The sequence below is a fragment of the Leptinotarsa decemlineata genome, unplaced genomic scaffold, assembly GCF_025532065.1.
Source record: "Leptinotarsa decemlineata unplaced genomic scaffold, Ldec_3_MD MMD2_tig00026354_RagTag_RagTag, whole genome shotgun sequence".
Classification (NCBI taxonomy): domain Eukaryota; kingdom Metazoa; phylum Arthropoda; class Insecta; order Coleoptera; family Chrysomelidae; genus Leptinotarsa; species Leptinotarsa decemlineata.
Window position 1 is genome coordinate 2,511,610 of NW_027412702.1, and position 20,542 is coordinate 2,532,151.

At 34.0% G+C, this 20,542-nt stretch overlaps 1 protein-coding gene and 1 long non-coding RNA gene across 2 annotated transcripts in view; one reads left to right on the top strand and one right to left on the bottom strand.

The window, feature by feature from the left end:
- The first annotated feature begins 644 nt into the window (after positions 1-644).
- On the top strand, positions 645-1,261 carry LOC111517957 (uncharacterized). The gene is made up of 3 exons (XR_002723886.2): positions 645-831; positions 889-976; positions 1,027-1,261. It is a non-coding gene; the product is annotated as an uncharacterized lncRNA (long non-coding RNA).
- A 2,372-nt stretch (positions 1,262-3,633) lies between these two features.
- LOC111517955 (uncharacterized) overlaps positions 3,634-20,542 on the bottom strand; it is a 51,967-nt gene continuing 35,058 nt past the window's right edge. The window contains exon 7 of the mRNA XM_023174252.2: positions 3,634-4,017. Within this exon, the coding sequence (XP_023030020.2) occupies positions 3,691-4,017 (327 nt within the window). The 3' untranslated portion in view covers positions 3,634-3,690. The remainder of the gene's footprint in view (positions 4,018-20,542) is intronic.

Sequence of the window (20,542 nt, forward strand, 5' to 3'; positions counted from 1 at the left end):
TCCATCAAGCCTCGGGGTTTTGTTTTTCCTCAGACGTTTGATGGTCTCTACAATCTCGTCGTAGTTAGTGAATCACTCTAATAGGATCTGCTACGTCATGTCCGTAAACAGGTCTTTTCCTGACCATATCGGTGACCCTGCTGGCATTCTCATGCTCGATACAATCGTCAGGTTTTATACGGTGGACCCCGGCAAAGTACTCACCGAACAACCGAGTCTTTTGGTGGTCCGTCACCTCGTGTTTCTGATTCTTCTGTATGGTGGGTATGGCCGCGAAGCGGTTATTCAGCCTCTCAGCCATCTTCCAGACGGAGTGATATTTCCCACTAGGACTTTCGAGCTTATTCTGCAACCTTTTATTGGTAAACTCGGAGATGCGTTCATTGACCTCTACTGCAAGTCTCAGCAGGATATCTCGAGGTCCTTTCGCCACTATTTCCCTCGTCGACCTGTCGGTGGTCTTATAAAATATTTTTGGAAATTCTGCATGTGAAAATGTTACCAAATTCCATTTTTCTAACGGTCCAGTAACTTCTCGCCAAGAAATTGAGAGTATGTTGATGATGGTGGTGATTGGTGATGGCAACACTGAACCTTCATCTAAAGTTTACTATTCTGTGCCTCAATTCAAAAATAGATCATTTTATTTGCCTTTTGAATTCCGAAACATCTGCCAAATTCATTACGTCTGATACATTCAAAATAGATTCAATGTACAACCGTAGTCGTTTGTTGATTTCATCAAACAAAACATCCATTTTTAAATATTATCAAATGGCTAAAGGTAAAGGAGGAAAGGGTGGCGGAGCTCCAACAGCACCAGCTGGAGATGTATACACCATCAGTTTGTATAGTTTGTGTGAATAATCAATAAATAATTATTTGCAGAAAAAACCCACCAATAGTAACACGAAGGGTTCGGGTGGTGATCAGAAGCAGGGAGTAAAGGAAACTACTACCAAAGGGGGCAAAAAAGGTTTGTAAGTCATTCAGTATCAAACTCAAAATGATGAATGTTAATTTCAGGAGGGAAAAAATGACATTCGAAAATGGAATCTGGGACACTATCTAGACTCACTGATGAAGTAACTGTTAAGTAATTTTATAATGTTACGTAGGCACTGCATATTTCTTGGAAAACAAACGTTTGTATTGATATTATGTAATTTTGAAAGGATTTTGTAATATCATAGGCAATATTTTAAAAATGTTACATATTGTGAAAGCGATTGATAAAATGAGTAAAAAAAAATTGAACGCTTCTTATGTACTTCGTTAGTTTTACGAATGTACAGGTTGTGATATTAATTCACTATTGTTCTTAATCTACATATGTTTATCAGGAAAACCATTAGTGTACCTTCTTGAGCAGTATTGAAAGGGAGAAAAAAAAAAGAAATATGAACAACTTCAAAGAAAAAATTGATTTGCGCCTGTATTATATTAGAGAGAACAACGGAGTGGGCGACATTAGTTTTATATTTCGAACGTCCGAATTAAGGAAATCATTAATTATATTATTACTTACGGACCAGTAGTTACAAACATTCAAATATTCGTTGTTACATCTATCTATTGTAAATTTTTTTTTACAGAAATGTATCAAACAACTCTTTATGATGATTAGTAATCCCAAAAAGTATTGAAACTGTTTGTGGTTTCCAGTGAAGCTTTTGGAATTTTAGGTTAGTCTGTTTTAATTTCACCAAAGCGAGTGGCTGGCATTTCCAAATATCTGTGTTGACACTTCCAACACTTATACGATCTGAAATGTAGTTCTTATCTATGTCCTTGGCCGCACGATGGGAGTTTCAAAATCATTTTGGAGTGGATGTTATTTTGATTATTAACGATTGATTTAGAATTTGGAAAAAATAACAATATAACATATATTCAATATAACATATATTTTAAGCTTGTCACTCACTTGTGCGGCACAGCACAGCACGGAGCTGTCCGTCGCCTGATGGCGACAGGTAGTGGCATCGCCCACTTGTCCAGCGACAACCAGCATATTGAAGGTGCTGTTTGTTCGATTTCAAGGAAAATAGTCACAAAAAAGAATGTTGTTGGTCTATCCCATTTATCAAAAGAGGGGAAGTCTGGGAGAGTTTCATCATCTTTTCAACGATTTGAAAGAAGACGATGAGAAATTTTTCCAGTATTTCCGATCGGAGAGCTGGAACCCTTTTCGGTGCCGGATAAGTGGGCGATAAGCTTTATAAGCTACAATTCATTGAGTCGTACAGGAAAAAGTTGAAATACAATAACTAAGTAAAATTTTCATCTTTCAGAGAAGATCATGATAATATTACATTCCACAGGCGGAAGGGAATTTTATATCAAGAACAGTGGATTAATCGATAAGAAAAGCCAAATTTATACGTGATTTATGAACAGAAAGTATCATGTTCAACTAACCACAATGTACATAAAAAGGGCTTTTCTAGGAGATACGATTATAATTACGTTTCAAAAGCAGAAAAGTTCAGAAAGAGATTTATTTGAATTTATATAACTTCAAAAGTTAGAATTCCAGTACACACTAATACTAAAGAAGAAGTAGAAGCAGCAGTCATCACTCCTGTAACCACCATGAAATATAAACTCCCCAGTACTTGGAGCGTGTTTACTGGAGAACTATATTCTATTCTTCAAGCTCTCACTTATATGCAACAAACAGATTACCCGAAATACGTTATAACAACCGACTCTCTGAGCTCCATCAAGTCCATACAGAAAATATATATACCCATCACCTCATCGTTAAACTTATCAAATGTGACCTCTGTCGAGTACAGCAAAGACAAAAGCAGGTAGCTATAGTATGGGTTCCATCCCACATCGGCATTAGTGGAAACGAAAAAGCTAATCAAAGTGCGAAAGAAGCTGTGAAACAAGCAGATGCCATGACAGAAACAAGAACAACACCCAGCGACCTCAAAGTGTTCATCAAAAACAAAGTGCTTGATACGTAGAAACACGTATGGTCCCAGCAATCCTCCAAACTAGCTGAAATAAAACAAATCATTTCAGCACCTTACAAAACTCTAATTGAAGTCAGAAACCATCAAATAGCTATCACTAGACTTCGCCTTGGTCATACAAGGCTCACTTATGGATATCTAATAACTAGATAACAAAAACCATCCTGCGATATATGCGAGACAGACCTCTCAGTAAAACACATATTAGTATAGTGTCCAATGTACTATGCGGAAAGGCTGGAGCATAACTTAGCGGAAAATCTCAAGGACCTCTTAGGGGAAAGCTGTTATACACAACCACTCATCTCATTCTTAACCGACATAAAAATATTACATAAATTGTAAATAACTTTTATAAAATACTATGTCAAACCGCTAATAAACTTGGAAGTTGATGCGGGCATTTTGTAAATAAATAAAAAAAATACTAAAGATTTGGCTAATGCCTACCCTCATAGTTCAATGTATTTTCAGAGAGATGATCATCTTTACTTCTATTTTTGCAGTTATGATGGATAAACTAGTGGGAGTATTAATAACTTTTGAATTAGTGTAGTGAAATATTTTACCATAAAATTTCTTTCCCTTCATTGCACATTCATGCGGTCTCCATTTTCATTCATATCATAGATGAAATAATACAGACTGAAGATGTCGATTACTTTATGAGATTATAAAAAACGAATGTCTGAAATAGTTCAGTTCATTGAGGCGGCAAATTCTGGTCTTCATCATCCGAAGATCCCGGATCTTCCATCATGTTAATTATTTCAGTTTGCATTTCATTGTCATTCATATTGGTTTCTCTCAAAACAGTCATCATTTGCGGAGAATACTGCTCGACTTTATCCAATAAAGTTTCTGGATATCCTGGAGAGTAATACCGCACAATTTCTTCAGGGAAACATGAATTAATTACGGTGATATACTCATACAATGTTGTGCCTGGTTGGGCGTCTATCATCTGAACTTTTTTTAATCCACCTGTAGTGACGAAAAGTCGTCTTGCTTTTGGATCTTGTGGTAATACCTGAAATAAATATTGACATTTCAGTTTATTGTATTCAGTCATTTTTCTACAGATATTAAAAGCTGGTTTATCTGTAGTTCCATATTGATTACGGATATTGAATGCAGTTTCAATATAGTGAACTACACATTATTGAAAAAATGAATACATCAACAGAAAAATGTCAGTCATTCACTTCATTCAAATTATGTATATACTAATCGTAAATTATTGAACACCGTTTATTTTTTATTTGAAAAGTTATTCTGATATAAGTCGTCTCAAGATGACATAACACATGTATGACATTTAATATATCGTCAATTATAGTTTATGTAACTCACATAAGGAGTACAGTTCTCAACCCGAATCCTTTCTTATTCGAAACAAAAGAAATCGCATAGAATTTTAAAAATATTCGTAAAGAGGTTTAGAAGACGTAATTAAATGTCAACAGCACAACAATGAAAACAGTTCAATTCCACTTTTTGTAAAAAGGAACACAACACTTCACATATTTCTATCAAATTAACTATAAAATTAATGTATCACTCGTTCGACACTGCTCTTTCAACATAAATTAACCTACTAATGTTGACATGTGTCGAGAAAAAAGTTGCATTTCTGGTGTGTGAAACAGGTGAAATGTTATTTGAGGCTTGCAAAAATTCGTGGATGGTTCTGTTTTTTCCTCAGAGCATGCAGATAGTTGCCCTGTCAAACAATGAATCCATCGGAAGATTCATCTCTCAGAAAGGGGGCATCTATATCATAAATATAAATACGTAATTATGAATATTCATAGTAGGGCGCTAATGACGGTTCTGAACCTCGCCACTCATCTTTCACTTTGAATAACGTCACAAAGTATTAACGCTCATAGTTATGTGTAATATTATTGATGGGGTTTGCTTTATCATTAAAATAGTGAATACATTCTTTGTGTGAGGGTAAATCATCAATACTGTCAAACTATTTCACTAAGGTATCGCTTTTCCTACATGCTACCCAATGTGTAGCTGGACCATGTCCACCATCCAAATTTACTATGGCAGATTTATATCAGTGTGATCCTGATTTGTCCTTTCTACCAAGAAAAATTTTATACGTGTGTTACGACCTGCCCCATTCAATTGCTCCTTGCCTACTATCGCTGCCTGAACTTCTTTTGCTAGCTGTGCCACCGACTAAACGACGTAGCGCAGATCAATCGTCGAACAGAACGGCTACCGACTGACCAATAATTTTTGGAATCGATATAATTTGCTGCGTGCATTTTTTCACCTGCGGCCTTCGCATATTTGCGCACTGTCTTCAGTAGCTCTTTTCGTAACAAATTTGCTTCCTACCGCTTTCTTCCGCCGTGTGTAGAACATCACGCACTTTTCTGACGATTCTACCTAGAGGCTTTCAATATATTTTTAACAATCGTGTGCAACCATATGCTAAAAAAATGAAGTTCATAGGTACATCCTGATAGTTATCAATTGTTATTCGAAACATATGTTGTCAAGACCGCTGAAAAATAAAAATGGTGATTAAATTACTATAGCTATGTGCTGAAAGATGGCTGATATGATTCAAGAAACCTAGAATTTGATCATGGTATTGAGTTCTATAATTCGAAATTCTCATCGTCAATGAAAGAACACCATATCAGAACGTCGAACATTTGGCTCCATACGGAGTTTTCATTTCAAGGTCATTACAGTTGGTTGAATATTTTTTCTATAATAACCAATATAACTATAATACCATTGGCATAAAACCTGAAGAGATGAAACCATCTAAAACTTTTTTAGTTTATGCAAAATCTAACAGTAAGCGAGGTGAACGTGAAAACAATAAATTCAAAATAGGAAATATGGATCGAATCAGCAAGTGTAGAACCGTATTTCATGAAGAATAATTCCATATGCAGTGACGATATTAAAATCATGTTGTTCCTCAACATTCAAAAGACTCATTGGAGCAATATTTTTCAACGAACACTTTTGCTGTATCAGCATCTTCATATAATAGCAATTCACAAAGAAAATCATCAAAAGTGTACTTTATGATACATGAAATAGATTTGGGAATAGATTTAAAATCAGCGTCCACAATGGCTAGAACTCTCAACTCTTTCTCGATATTTTCTAATGTCAAAATATTCTTGGGTAAACATTCACCAAATTTATCAACCCTGTTTTTGATCGGTTTTGTTGATATATGATTATAATCGTTCAACTGATATCGCAATAAAGCTCGCTCATTACCAAAGTACAATAAAAAACACCAACTTTCTATGATCATGTGCAGATGTTTGGTATTATACTGATTCACGTGACTGTTAAGATATCGCTTCGAATAGTGTAACGGGCCTACAACTCCGAATTCAATTCTTCCATTTCTGAAACTATCATTCATAAACTCAAATCAGGAATGTCTTCCAACTTATCTAGAAAATCTATACCTCTTACCTTGCCAGGTTGCAAATCTGAAGTAACACTTTTCTTCAATTCGATGAACTTTGGTAACTCGATGTAAGAAGAGCCTCCAAAAAGCTTATACTTATTGATATCAACCTTCTTATAGTGAATTTCCTTGACGATCCGACATGAAAATATATTTTCTCTACATATTTAATCCGAAATGCTATGAATAGAGCACATACCTCATTATCGATCTTGAAACTATTGAATGACTCGATTTCATAAAACTCCTCAGTTATATACTGCAAGGTTCTTTGATGTACATTCATCTGATCGCGTACAGTAGTTTAATCGCAGCACCAACGTGTTTTTATTCAATGAAGACTCTTCATTGCTGGAGGCGTTGAAAGGCTTAATCTTCACTTTTTCGATGTTGAAAGTCCTTCATCATTCATGTGTGTACAGGAATTCCGCTGATGACGATGCAGGTTTTTATTCTGACTGACACTTTTTCACATTCACTCCACAAATACATCTTATATTAAATTATATAACCCATGATGCGGAGAATTTTAAATAAGTGAAACATTCGCACCACCTTTCTTATAAGAGCAAAACCTACCCACTTCAATACAAGAGAGAGATACAATGTTTCATTTAAGGCTAAAATTATAGGTTGTATGACATAGCACAAGTTCAAGAGAGAGTCGAGTACTAAGGTCGTCCTCCGTGTTCAAAGTCATATGATGTGCACGTAGTTCACGGTCGTGTGACGTCATTCAAGGTCAAATTTGAGTGGTGGGGGAGGTTTAGAACCGTCATTAGCACCCTACTATTTATTAATTGCAACTTATTTACCCAACATTCGTTTCAAAAAATTTCTCAACCACATAAAATGAAAAAGAAACAAAAAGATGATCTAAAGAGTGAGATTAAAAATGAGAAAACTTAGTAGGTCTACCACTGAAAAAAGTTGGTAACACGCAATGGAAACTACTTTTGAATTGAGTGAAAGCGATGACAACTATTCTTCAGTTCTTCATGTTTCAATGCATCTCCATCAAGGAACCAATGCCTCTTAAACAGCAACTGCACAAGACTGAGGATGAGGAGCTGTTATACCTACTATTCAGCAATATTCCCTGTTTTTTCTTCGATTGACGACTTGTTTATTTTGTGGAAATTCATGTTCATTGAGGATACACTACAAAAACACACTTTTGTCTATTTTCCACTATATTTCTTTATTGTTGACCGGTTTCGGCTATTATACCATTTTCAAAAGAAATATAGTGGAAAATAGACAAAAGTGTGTTTTTGTAGTGTATCCTCAATATTCCCTGTAGAGTCTCTTTCTAAATATCTAACTTGAATAGGTAATCAGTAAAAATTAGCTTGCTAGTCGACTACACCAAATCATTATAATTTTTTCACTATACTAAGACGGTACTTAGACTCATTATCTCAAACAAATGCTGAATCACCTGAGGAAACAGAAGCTTTACTTATGATGAGCGAGTACTTGTACCTATATGTCAGCCTCTACCCTCTCAAAATCACATAAATGTTCATTTTGAATAGCAACGCTTGAAAGAATCATTGAACTATGCAGGATAGTGAGTGTTTTCTCAGGATATATAGATAAGAACTTGATATAACCTCAACATTACGGTTTATTAATATTTTCCTGACCTACCTCGTCTCAACACTCCAGATGGAGAAACGTCCTACCCATGTAAGGATCCGGTACTTTCGAAAAGAAGTTTTGGCAACTTCTAAACTTCAGAGGTACGTAAGTAGATATTCGGTTATCTTCTTCTGAATAATGAAGTTATTTCATTAAATTGAGTTTGCCCTCATTACATGGAATCGTCGAAACTTTTTTGTTGAAGAAAAATAACTATTGAAACAAGTTTAGACGTACTTTAGCAGAACTCATATTGCTCCTTTGGATGATACCTATATTTAACGAATCAATATACATTTTATGTTGTATTATGTCTATCGTCGCTTTGTTGTCAATTATTGTTAACCACCTTCTCTATTCCCTCGGCGTATTAAACATCATATAGACCAGACAAGTTATATAATAGCCATATCACGATGGAATATCTGTATTCAAACTCTCCACCAACATGGCTTCGAGTTTTAAGTGTATGGCAACAATATCTAGATAAAATTAATCGGAATACCTTTCACATCCAACTAACAAACTACAATTTCTGAAAATGAGTTGAAATGGTAAATCAATTTCGAAGTGACGCAAAGTAATATCTAAACGTTAACTTCTGTTATCACTACAGAATTGTGGAAATGGAGATAAGTGTCCTTTATGGTCGATCGTGGGAAAGCTTGTAATCGAATACAACGGATACGAATTGGATGGATTCAAAGTTTTGTTGAGTAAGTCTTTCTTGACCAGATTCCATCGTATAAGGGATTTTTGACCGACCTCCGTTTCCCAACGTTTTGACCAGTAGCGTGTTTATTTATGGCGTTCGGGAACATTCTAAGGTAATGCTGTTGAGTTGGGCGTTGTTATATCGAATCCGTTATTATTCTTCAATATCCACAAACACTGACACAAAGTTTACGACGTTTTTCATGAAATGAAAAGTATTCAAACATTCTAGAATCTAAACTAGTGCAATGCGCTTTAAAATTTGGTTTTATGTTCTCAAATAATCTGGATACATCGTTGCAACTCTACGAGTGGAAACTCTGTCGAAGGAATGCACCAGTTCATGTTGACATCGTTGTTCGTGCGTGATATTTACTGAAATACTGATTTTTAAGTTGTATTGGGATTATATATAGTGAGAGAATAATAGAGAGTTGGTAATAATGGTGCCTTATTGTTGGATTTGTAAGCAATCCTATTGTTCTTACTGTGCTGTGCTGTGCTTACTGTGCTGTGAGAGGCGAGAACCTACTAACTCAACAGTTTGTTGCTCATTGGCATCACAGCGGGTATCAAATTTTTATAAACAATCATTTGTAGATATGATTGGAGTCTCCATAGTTGTCATTTATTAGAGTAGTTGAAACTGATAATTCTGAATAAATATTCAAAAAATAGAATACGCAATGAAACATCCAGTGAAGTAGATATATCCAGAGAGGCAGATACATCAACCGAAGAAGTCGAGAAACATTTTTACAAAAACTGTTTTTTTTCGTAATCAATAAAATGATAGTATTTAAATCAACGAATATAATCACAGTACTGGATTCTACACAATTGCATATGCAGATGACATAGTTATCATACAGAGCAGCAAATTTGTGAACACACTGTGCGATAGAGCGCAGGATGGGCTCAAATTAATAAAAACATGGTGTGAGGAACATTCACTGTCGATCAATCCCAAGAATACCGAGATGGTCCTTTTCATCAGGAAAAGAAGTTTATCGGGCTTAAAACCTCCCAAAATCTTCAAAAGCAAACTAAACTTCTCTGAAGAGGTGAAATACCTTGGTACTATCCTCGAGAGGAAGCTAATATGAAACTCTCGCCTACAGAGTCGAGCAAAAAGAGCATATGTGGCTTATGAGCAATGTCGGAGGACAGTGGGACGCGCACGGAGGTCAGTGGTGAACACCCCGTGTTCACCACGGGGTGTGACCTATGTTAACGTACGGAGCCATTGCATGGGGACCGAAAGGTCTACAAGCAACGGCCATCCAAAATTTATATCAAATACAACGATTGGCTTGTTTGAACATCACAGGAGCCATGAGAACAACACCAACCGCGGCAATGGAATTAATTACTAGTCTGACCCTTCTGGACGTTAAGGAGGTACGGTTGATGGTCATGTTACGATTGCGCACGGCTGGTGTAAATCTCGAAGTAGGAATGGGTCAATTGAGGCTGAGCCTATGGCGAGAAGCGCTTACTGCGCAACCTCTGCTACAGGCAACTAGTGATGCAACTGAACCCTGGTTTGTGTTTGATAAACCCTACAAAATACAAATAAAACAGAACACAGAGTCAGATGCTGCAAAAACAATACGCATATATACAGATGGCTCAAAAACCAAAGAAGGCTCTGGATTTGGAGTGTACTCCAGATCATTAAGCCTAAAAATTAAGTGGGAAATGGGAACAAATACCAGCGTGGTTCAAACAGAACTGGCTGGTATTTCAATCGCCACAAAAGAAATAACTAGGAAAGGAATTTCTGACAAAAACTTAACAATCTGCACTGATAGCAGACAAGCCCTATTAGCCTTAACAGACAACGTGTTACCTCAGGGCTAGTACTACAGTGCCACCAAGATTTAGACAAAGCCTCGATAGATAATAACATTATCCTGAGGTAGGTTACAGGGCATGACTGGAGAAAAGGTAATCGCATTGCCGACTCTTTAGCCAAGGAAGCGGCTGGACTGAGAATTTTAGGACCCAGTGGCACCTACGGCCTGATGACTTCGACAATTGCGGAACCAGCCAAAAGTCACACCCATGCTCAATCCCTAAAGAGATGAGATGACATCAAAGGATGCAATCTTGCCAGGATCACCCTGGGCGACCCTGAAAAGCTGGCGACGAAGAAATATATGGCGATGACAAGGAAAAATCTACGCTTACCTAAAGTAGGATTTCTGACTGGCCACTGTCAACTAAAGAAACACCTCCATATTATGGGGCTAGTGGACACACCTCTATGCAGGATGTGTCAACAGAATGAAACTGTCAAGCATGTCCTATGCTATTGTCCGGAGTTATCGTCAATAAGAGAGTGTGTGTTCGACGATTCTTGGCCTACACCTGCCGATATAAAGATGTCCCCCAGTGACCTGTCCACCTTCCTGGAAAGGATAGGATGGACGATGACATAGGAGGATAACTCCTCGGGACGATGTACAATGGGTCACATGTGGCCTAAGTGTTGTGGGCCTACACTCTCCCTCCCTACTCTACAGAAACAGATACAGAGAATGTAAATATGGCCAGTTGTTGGGAGTTGAAAACTTTACTTTTTCTATTGATTAACTGAAAGTTATATGTGCAGTGTGAATTTAAAAAATACAGAGGCTATATATTTAATTTCAGTCATTCAGTATAAATTGAAGGAGTTCAAATAGAGATATATACTGGGGTCGTTAAAAAAAGGAATAAGTCGCCATTTTTAACGGGCTTTTTTCAAAATTGCTTAAATATTAATATTTTTTGAGTTATTAACGAAAAACTAAATACCATTTTTTTAAATCTTATTTTGTTAATAACAATAATTGCAATTTTTTACCTGCACCAAAATCCTTCAAAAACATTTTTCTAGAGGTGATCCCGAATCGAATGAGCTATCGCTCATATTTTTAGGACCTTTATCTCTATTTTTCATGTTCTTGAACTTGTTGATTAGACTAATATACCTACTTAGTTTAATCTTCCTCTTCAAGATGACCACTTGATGATTGAAATAAAGTGTTAAAAATAACGGTTTGATGATGATGATGTTTATAATCTAAAATAGGGCTTGAATTTAAATTTTCAGACCAAAATTCCAATTTTTACATTTCGATTATTCATATGATTTTTGCGATTATTTGCAGCATTTCACAAACAAATTAAGCAAGAGTTTGCATGTAATTTATGTACCTAAGTGGTCTATATTGATTTTTTGTGAAATTCTGCAAATAATCGCAAAAAGAAATAATCACATAATATACCACTACCACCGAAAAATGTTTTAAAATTACTTAGATTATTTTATTATTCATTATCGTCTGAAGAAAACTCGTAGGATGATGTGCAACTATCGCTATCGCTAAGGTAATAATCAATGTTTCAATTACAATGTCCATTCTAGTGTCGAGATCCCACTTTTTGTTTTCTTTTATCGTATGTCTAATGCGTGATTTCCACAATTCTTCAATTTCAAATATAGAAACAGGTCACAGTAATTCTCTGAATCTCTTCAAAAATTTTTAATCTATACTAGAGATGTTTTGTGATTACTACTACCTCATTCAAAATATTGAAAATATATTATTTTTCAGTTACATATTCAGTGCGACTATACATGTTTCCAATGTAGCGCTATACGTTTTATTGAAAAGGCAACGAAATTTCTGAAAATGTGAATTTCAATATTTTCATTAATAATTTCCAGTAAGATATGGCACATATTGGGATAAGAATATGGTGTTGCATAAAGTCATCTGAAAAGGCTCTAATTCTTGCAAAAATATTTAGCAAACATTATTTATAAAATTTGTAGATCATCAGAATACAATTAGATAAAAATGTAATTGGAAACAGAAATAAGTATGTCAAAAAAACTGTAGATCGAAAATAATATAAAATAATATATATATCGTATCTAGTTGAGAAGAACGGCACAAGTCAAAAATGCAAAAAAATGGAGTTTACGTTAATTACGAACAAAATCCGACCCAGTAGGCCATGGTCGAAGGGAAAAGGTTCGCTACTGAGACTTCGAGATACCATATAACTGATATATCAATTTGAAAAAATTACTCACTATCTACGTCACAACATAAAAATGGTGTATATTGGAAAATTGGTATAAAACAACCTATATGGAGAAATAATGAATTCGTTTAATAATCTTGGAATTATGAGGCAGGTTTTTAGCAGTCGTCCAAATATTCGTTTGATATCGTTAGCCCAAACCCTACTCATTTCAATATTCATTCAATAGATATGCAAGAACGGTTGAGTTTCGTCTACTTTGAATACTTATCATTTCAATTATATCAAAGAAAAGTTAACTTCAGATCAAATATTCGTTTGATATCGTTAGCCAAAACCCTACCCATTTCAATATTAATTCAATAGACGTACTGTTTTAGACGTACTGATTTCGTACGTACTGCGATGTCGTCTATGACCCTTGTATCGATTCCATAACTTCTGCAAGAATTCAGAAAGTACAGAACGCCTGCATTAGACTTATATTCAGCTTGAATAACAGAGATCATGTGACCCCTTCCATCAATCAACTTAATTGGTTAAAAATGCAAAACAGAAGAGAATTGCATTTCGCTTGTTTCATTCACAAACTGATAAAAAACACAACCCACTTATTTGGTATATAAACTCCTTCCCAGACATCAGATACACTCAAGAAACCTTAGATTTAACAATAATTTTGACATTCCGAATCATAACAGCACTATCTATGAACGATCCTTCACGTATCATACTGTAACAATGTATGTGTAACAATGTAACAGTGATCCAAACAACATAAACATTTGAATTTAAACTTACAAAGATGCCATTTATTTTTTGTAATGTTTCTTTTTTTTCAAACGTGGTTGAGTGGAAGAATAGCGCTTTGCTAAACTCCGCCACGTAAAATAAAGACCATTTATTATTATTATATACAAGAACGGTTGAGTTTCGTCTACCTTGAATACTTATCATTTCAATTATATCAAAGAACAGTTAACTTCAGATCAAATAGAGGTTTAAAAAAAGTTCGTGAAACTCTAGATTTGTACAAACAGTTCTTTATATTTATAAAATTCACATTACATTTTTTCTGCATAATAATACTTTATATTATTATATTAATAATAAATACATGTTTTGGCAGTAGAAAACCATAATCAGTTTTATATTAAAATATCAACAATTTTTACTTACAAATAAACACGAACAATAAAAATCAAACCTTGTCGAAACACGATTAATAAATGTCATATATAAATTACAAAGATTATGATTGTTTCCAACACCTCGACAGGCAGTTCAAAAATGTGCCTTACATGATCTGAGGAATAAACAGCCAAATCAATGATCGTGGAAGGCGTAACACCCAAAAAACAGCAAGAAACATTTGACTTCTCCACAGAAAAGTCTTTCAAAAAATATTTGTTAAACACAATAATTATTGTAGACATAAACAATTTACAAAGATTGAGGTTTCTACTATATTCAATTATATTTCAGAGCATTGAAACACAAGCTTGAAAAACACAAATAGCAAGAAATCATCTATAACCACTTAATAATAAATCAACCTATTTATTCAAGAAAAAGTAAACATATATTTTATGAAAGAGGTTCTCATTTACTTGTTTCTCGTACTTAGAAGGGAAAAATAAGGCTCATAATTCAAATGGGATCGATGCAAGTCGTAAGAAATCATAAGCAGTTAATCATTCAGTATAAACATTCATGTAGGAATATTATCTTATTTACTCATAATACATATGCACACGAGTTTTCAGTAGTGCCTGATAAATGAAAAACATCAATTCTAAAGACTTAAAACTTCTGGCATACGACTTAGTACCTTCTAAAAGTACTCAAACATATCAAAACACTTTCTTGTAACAGAAAAAATAACTCAAATAATCATCACCTTTCACGAATCAAATAATATATTCGTCATTTATCATATCATCATTGAAGCAAAGTGACCAATTTTAATAAAAGTCACCTTGAAATCTAAATAAACTCTGATCATCGGTTTTTATATAACACTGCGTACGTGTGTTTGAGATCGTTCAAAATATGTAATAAGGTTGACCTTTAGATTATTAAATTCATCCTCGATTTCAAAACTCTAAATGGTATTTTGTTTTTATTTATCTTGCATAGGGGAAAACAGTTTTATCTAAGAATTAATAACTTTTTTTTGATAATTCCACCAGTGTGGAGAGAAGTTATAATAAATATTGAAATGTCCAAAACATTTTGAGTTTAAATAATGGTTTTGAAATCATTGAAAAAGTCATATTTCAAAAGATGAAACTAGTCCATTTTTTTGATTCATTTGCTTCTTTGATTGGTAATTTGATTTCACCTCCATTTTGTAGCTCCATCGCATTGATTATATAAATTTATTATAGAAAAAAAAACCATATTTTTAAGTACCAAGATGTAATGATTCATGTAGACATGTTCACACAAAATAAAAAACTATTTGAAAATATTTCAATATTTTAATAAGAAAAACATGTATAACAACATAAAAAAAGTTATTTGAAGATTTGTTATTTCATGATGTCTTCACAAAGTTATTTTTTGAAGGATTAAAAAAAATGTAGCGTTTTGAAGAAAACAGAATCATATTTCAGCTGATTTGGTTTAAAATGAATATTAATTATGTTGCTCGAATAACGATACGATCAAATTTTGATCACAAACGGATGAGACACCGCATCTTTATCAAATGTATTTCTAAGAAAGTTCTTAGTTGCTTTTAACATTCTCTCGAATTGTAAAAGTATATATGATGACAATTAGCAATGATGATTTTAATTGAGACTGAAAGAAGATTTGAAATCACCACCATATGTTACACATCTGTCAGACATACTACGTACTCTGTTTAAAGTCGCACCCGTACGAACGAACTCTCAGAAGTCGAAACTTGTGCGAGCTAAGGATTAACGAGGTCTTACCTTTTAACGTGTGATTCCTAACACGGGTTGGACGATAGCAAGTGAAGATCGATCGTTCAGCCTGGGGCTTGAACCACCGACCAACACGGCAGTCAATTCGAGTGAGTGAACAAAGCACCCACGCCCAACCGCTTGGCTACTGACCAACCAGAAATAAGAGATACTTAGAAATCAGATCTAATGAAAACTAGTCCATAGTGTACCTTATAAGACACGAATCGGTTCAGTAACGTAAATGACCATCGTCCATCATTAATAGCTCAAGTTCAAAAATTGATTTCGCATCGGTAAAAGTTTGTGAAGTTAAAAATGTTTACTAATGACGGAGATCATTCAGGTAATAGAAAATAGATTAACCTGTCTCAGTATTATTAAGCGACTCAATGAAACTTTGGACAAAGATATATTTCCATCTACCATGAAATGCGATATTTATGTCAAAAATAGTAACTCATTAGGTCGTCTGATGAAAGTTACACAAAAATGTGACTTGAACATCTGAAATGAAATAATTTCATCTTTGGAGACTTCAATTGATTGACTTTGATTCATATTCATATTCCCATACATGAGCTATAAAATACGTTTTTTCGATAAGTAGCGAATGGCATTATTGGTGGTTTCAATTGGTTTCAAACATTATTATTATAATAATATATTTCTTCCCTTTTTTGCTGGTTATGAAATGATTAATATCACGAACAGTTACATCTAGAGTCCATATTGAAGTTACTCCTCATTTTTTAACAGTTAAATTCTGATTTTTGCATGAATTTACTTTATGGACGTAGATAATTTGTCCAATTCTGTTTTCAAATTGATTTGTCCTATTTTCTTGAGAAGTTAAATAGTAAATGAGACACCCTTTCTATTAAATAAGAATAATGATGCAACTTATAGTTAGGCAAAATATTGGGTTTCATAAAAACGTTTAATTCATATTTATCATACAATATAATACAATACAATTTCTTCTGAACATCATTTCAAATCTAGACCTTATTTAAAAAAATTGGAATCGAAATTGAGCTTCATGGGAACCTATTTAATTTTGACATTCGCAACAGCTCGACAACTGTAAAAAGTGTGTAAAACTTGGGTATATCACGTTTATTGGAATTTTTCTGTTCATTTTTCAACTGCAAATGGACGGATTGTAATCATTTCTCTTTCAAAATGATCAGAAGAATTATAACGTTGAGGAAGATATATAGTATGTCTCAGTAGGTTGGAACCATTTGGAAGAAAACTTTTTTATAATTGATTTCAGTAAAAAAAGTTATTTTTTCATAAAAAGTTCTGCGAGGACTGCAAACTGAAAAGCAGCTGTCACTACTAAGTATCATGGTTTTATTTTCATAACCATTATTACTATGATTGTTAATAATTTTACGAGGGTACGGAAAAAATGGGAATTTTGCTCAAGAGTACGTACAGAACCTTCGTTTTTTACTGCTGTCGAACAGCAGTAAAAATTACGTTCAAATATTCAATGGGAATGATTTACAATGAAAAATCAAGTTTTTCCTTCATAAATTTTACTTCATAAATTAATTTTGATTTTGTAGATTTCAATAATGGAAATTCAATTTCAATAAAAAATGACAACGTTTCTATTTCCTATGTTTTTTCAAGAATGTTGAAAATAGATACAGGTGATTTTCGTTGTTACTTAAGAGTTGTTTCGAAAAAAAAAATGAAGTAACGTATGTTCATATTTGAACGTAATCTTCAACTATGATAATTTTTTTTTAATAAAAATTTTTGATATTGTCAAGAATAAATGTACTTTACTTTTGAATTAAACTAATATTTTTTGACAAACCAACTTAACGAATTTGATGGTTGAATTTTACATTTCAGTTCATGCAGATCTTTCTATGAGGGATAATTTTTTCATAGAATTAATAATGAAAAGTTTTTCAAATGGTTCTAACTCACTGATACATGCTGTATTTTTGCAGAATAAAATATTTTATTTCAAACAATATAATGCCTCATTTTAGAAACGATACTTTCATGTCGTATTATAATGATAATTCATATGACAAAAAAAGGCAGACGACAAAAAAAGTTGAAAATAAACGTATTTCATTTGATTTTTGCTACTTTAATAATTATGTACTTTTATACTCAACATCAGATTTTCAAATTTCAACGAACTATTTTTTGATTTTCAGAAAAATTGAAATAAAGTCATATAAAGTAAATCTAGTTAAGTTATCAGAACCATTTTGTATCTCATAATTTATTTGTGAAACTGATTTTCTTCTTTGTTTTCAAATTGTTTTTATCTTCATGTGACGCAGAACTGACCTGTTTAAAAAAGGATATTTTCGATTTCATTTCAAAAAATCCGTACCATTTTTGAATCATGATTGAACATTTTTTCCACGTTTCAATCAAATATTCATATTTTTTATCTCAGTTGAATAGATATTAGAATGAGCCTAAATTAAAAAAAAATGTTGACTGTGTTCCACTGCATTGATGTTTGAATTAGGAAAATCCACAGTACCGCAATTGAATGCAGAGCAGAAAATTGACCTAAAATTATAACTGAATAATGAAGTTCTGCTAGCTCAACAAAAATGTTCAAGAGGGTCCGAAGGTATTTCTTCAACTAGTAGAAAAGTTTTGACCTGAATGATCATAATTACTTTTTCAATTTTTCTCAAAAAATTTTGACGGTCAAGTTTTAACGAGTTCAGGAGAGACTGAAATAAGATTTGTACAATAAATCATTCATTTACAAAAACTGCATTGAAAAAATCAGTTCAGGTGAAAGTAAACTTTAGAATTACCCCTTGCACTGGGAGAATCCACCAACCATATCATCACAACATAAAGTTTCAAATATCTTCATGTTCCAGCTCCACTGAATCAATCCCTGCTATTCCGACTCGGCATCCTGCTTGATCTCATTATAATTAGATTTTTTCGTTTTCAGCATCCTCAAAAACGAGCCCAGGGCAAAAATCGACCTCCTGTGTTTTTGAAATATCTCTGAGTATAATGTTTCTCGAAGCACCTTCCTGTCTAAGTCCCTCGTTTTGATTTGGGGAGTAACAGTCGGGATGTTTTTGCAATCCATTTCGTAGAAAAAAGCGCGTCGACAATAAAGTTTTGCGGTGAATAGTTCAACACCCTGTATTTTATCACAGTGATATATAACGTTTGCAAGCTTTAAGGGTGGCGTGGTTATGCGTATATTTAAGGCATAAAGCGTGAAGGCATCTTCTCGATACGTAGTTTGGATTCTCTAAATGCTGCACGAGTTTCTAACACAACAGTCACTACTAGGGCACTCGGACTATCTAATAATGAAAACGGATTGAACAAAATTGCAAACAACAGCTCGTTTAGTTATTAATGAATTATCGCTGCAATTTGTTTATAAAAACCATGACGTCGGTACTTATCTTCTGTTTATTACATCGTTTAGGTACTTGTAGTACTTCCCGAAAAATTCTTCGTATATCTCTTCGGCGTCGATTTTTCTCAGCACGTCGATGTCCTTATTTTTAGATTGTTTTCTGAATGCATCGCTTATGCAAACATTTTTCAGAATCCTTTCAAAATCGCGTACTTGTACGGTTTCGTAGATCTGTCTCAGCTGCTTATTGCACACTTCAATATTTTTGTAATCTGTCACGTTCACTTTGATTGGTTTTCTTTTATCCTGCTGGATATTTTTGTTGCGGTTTGGGGTTTCCACCGGATCCTCTTCAACTTCAGCACCGATTCTAATATTTTTTTTTATCGTGAAACACTGCCTCGGTGGCTTCAGTAGTTTTATTCGTTCACCATTAACACACAGGTTGTTTATGTACAATTTATCCTCTCCACCACTATATTTTCGCATATTTCACCGGAATGATTGCACCAAACGATTACAGCTGATTTCGAAGAGGTTCTTGGTTCATGTTGTTGTCATTGTTTCTGAAACACTGTCCGTGGTTAAAAGGTTACCTACCGACTAATCGATATTGTTATTTCCTTATTCCTCTTTCTGGTCATATGTATCGACAGGGACGGACTCCAAAGTGCCGCGCTTTATCGATTTTTCGAAGATTGCTGGTTAAATATTCATGGCAGTGAGACTTATACTCGAATAGAAAATTGTTTACTTCAGAAAACACATCGATGTTCTGACGACTTGAGAGAAAGTGAATTTATTCATCCATCAGTGAAAATTATATTAAAGTAAAAAATACATCTTTTGAGTTAAAATTTGAAATATTCACCACACTCAAAGTCCTTACAGAGTAGAATTTGGCAAATGCCTGTAGGAAAATTGAATATTACTGGAGTTTTTCCCAACACCAAATCGTTATTTTTAATCTCAAACAGTTTTAATTAAACAGTTTTAATCTTCCTCTTCCTTCCTCGAAACACGTGTTGGGGTGTTAAAAATAACGATTTGGTGTTGGGAAAAAACTCCAGTAATATTCATTATTGCACCAAAGGTTACAAACAGTGCATCATATGTAGGAAAATTACTCACACGAAGCACATTTCCTCTGTGAAGAAACTTTCACAAATACCTGTCGGATATAATTCAATATCCTTCCTGGTATAAGCCAGAAATGTAGTCGTTTTCTGGTATAAATTTGCAAAATCACACTTGATAGAGAGAGCGGGTGAGGTAAATGTTCACAATTGGAATTCGAAAAATTTATTTTCTCAATTCGTATATATGTCTCGTCGTCATAGTCATCAGACTTATGTTGATTTCTGGTGGA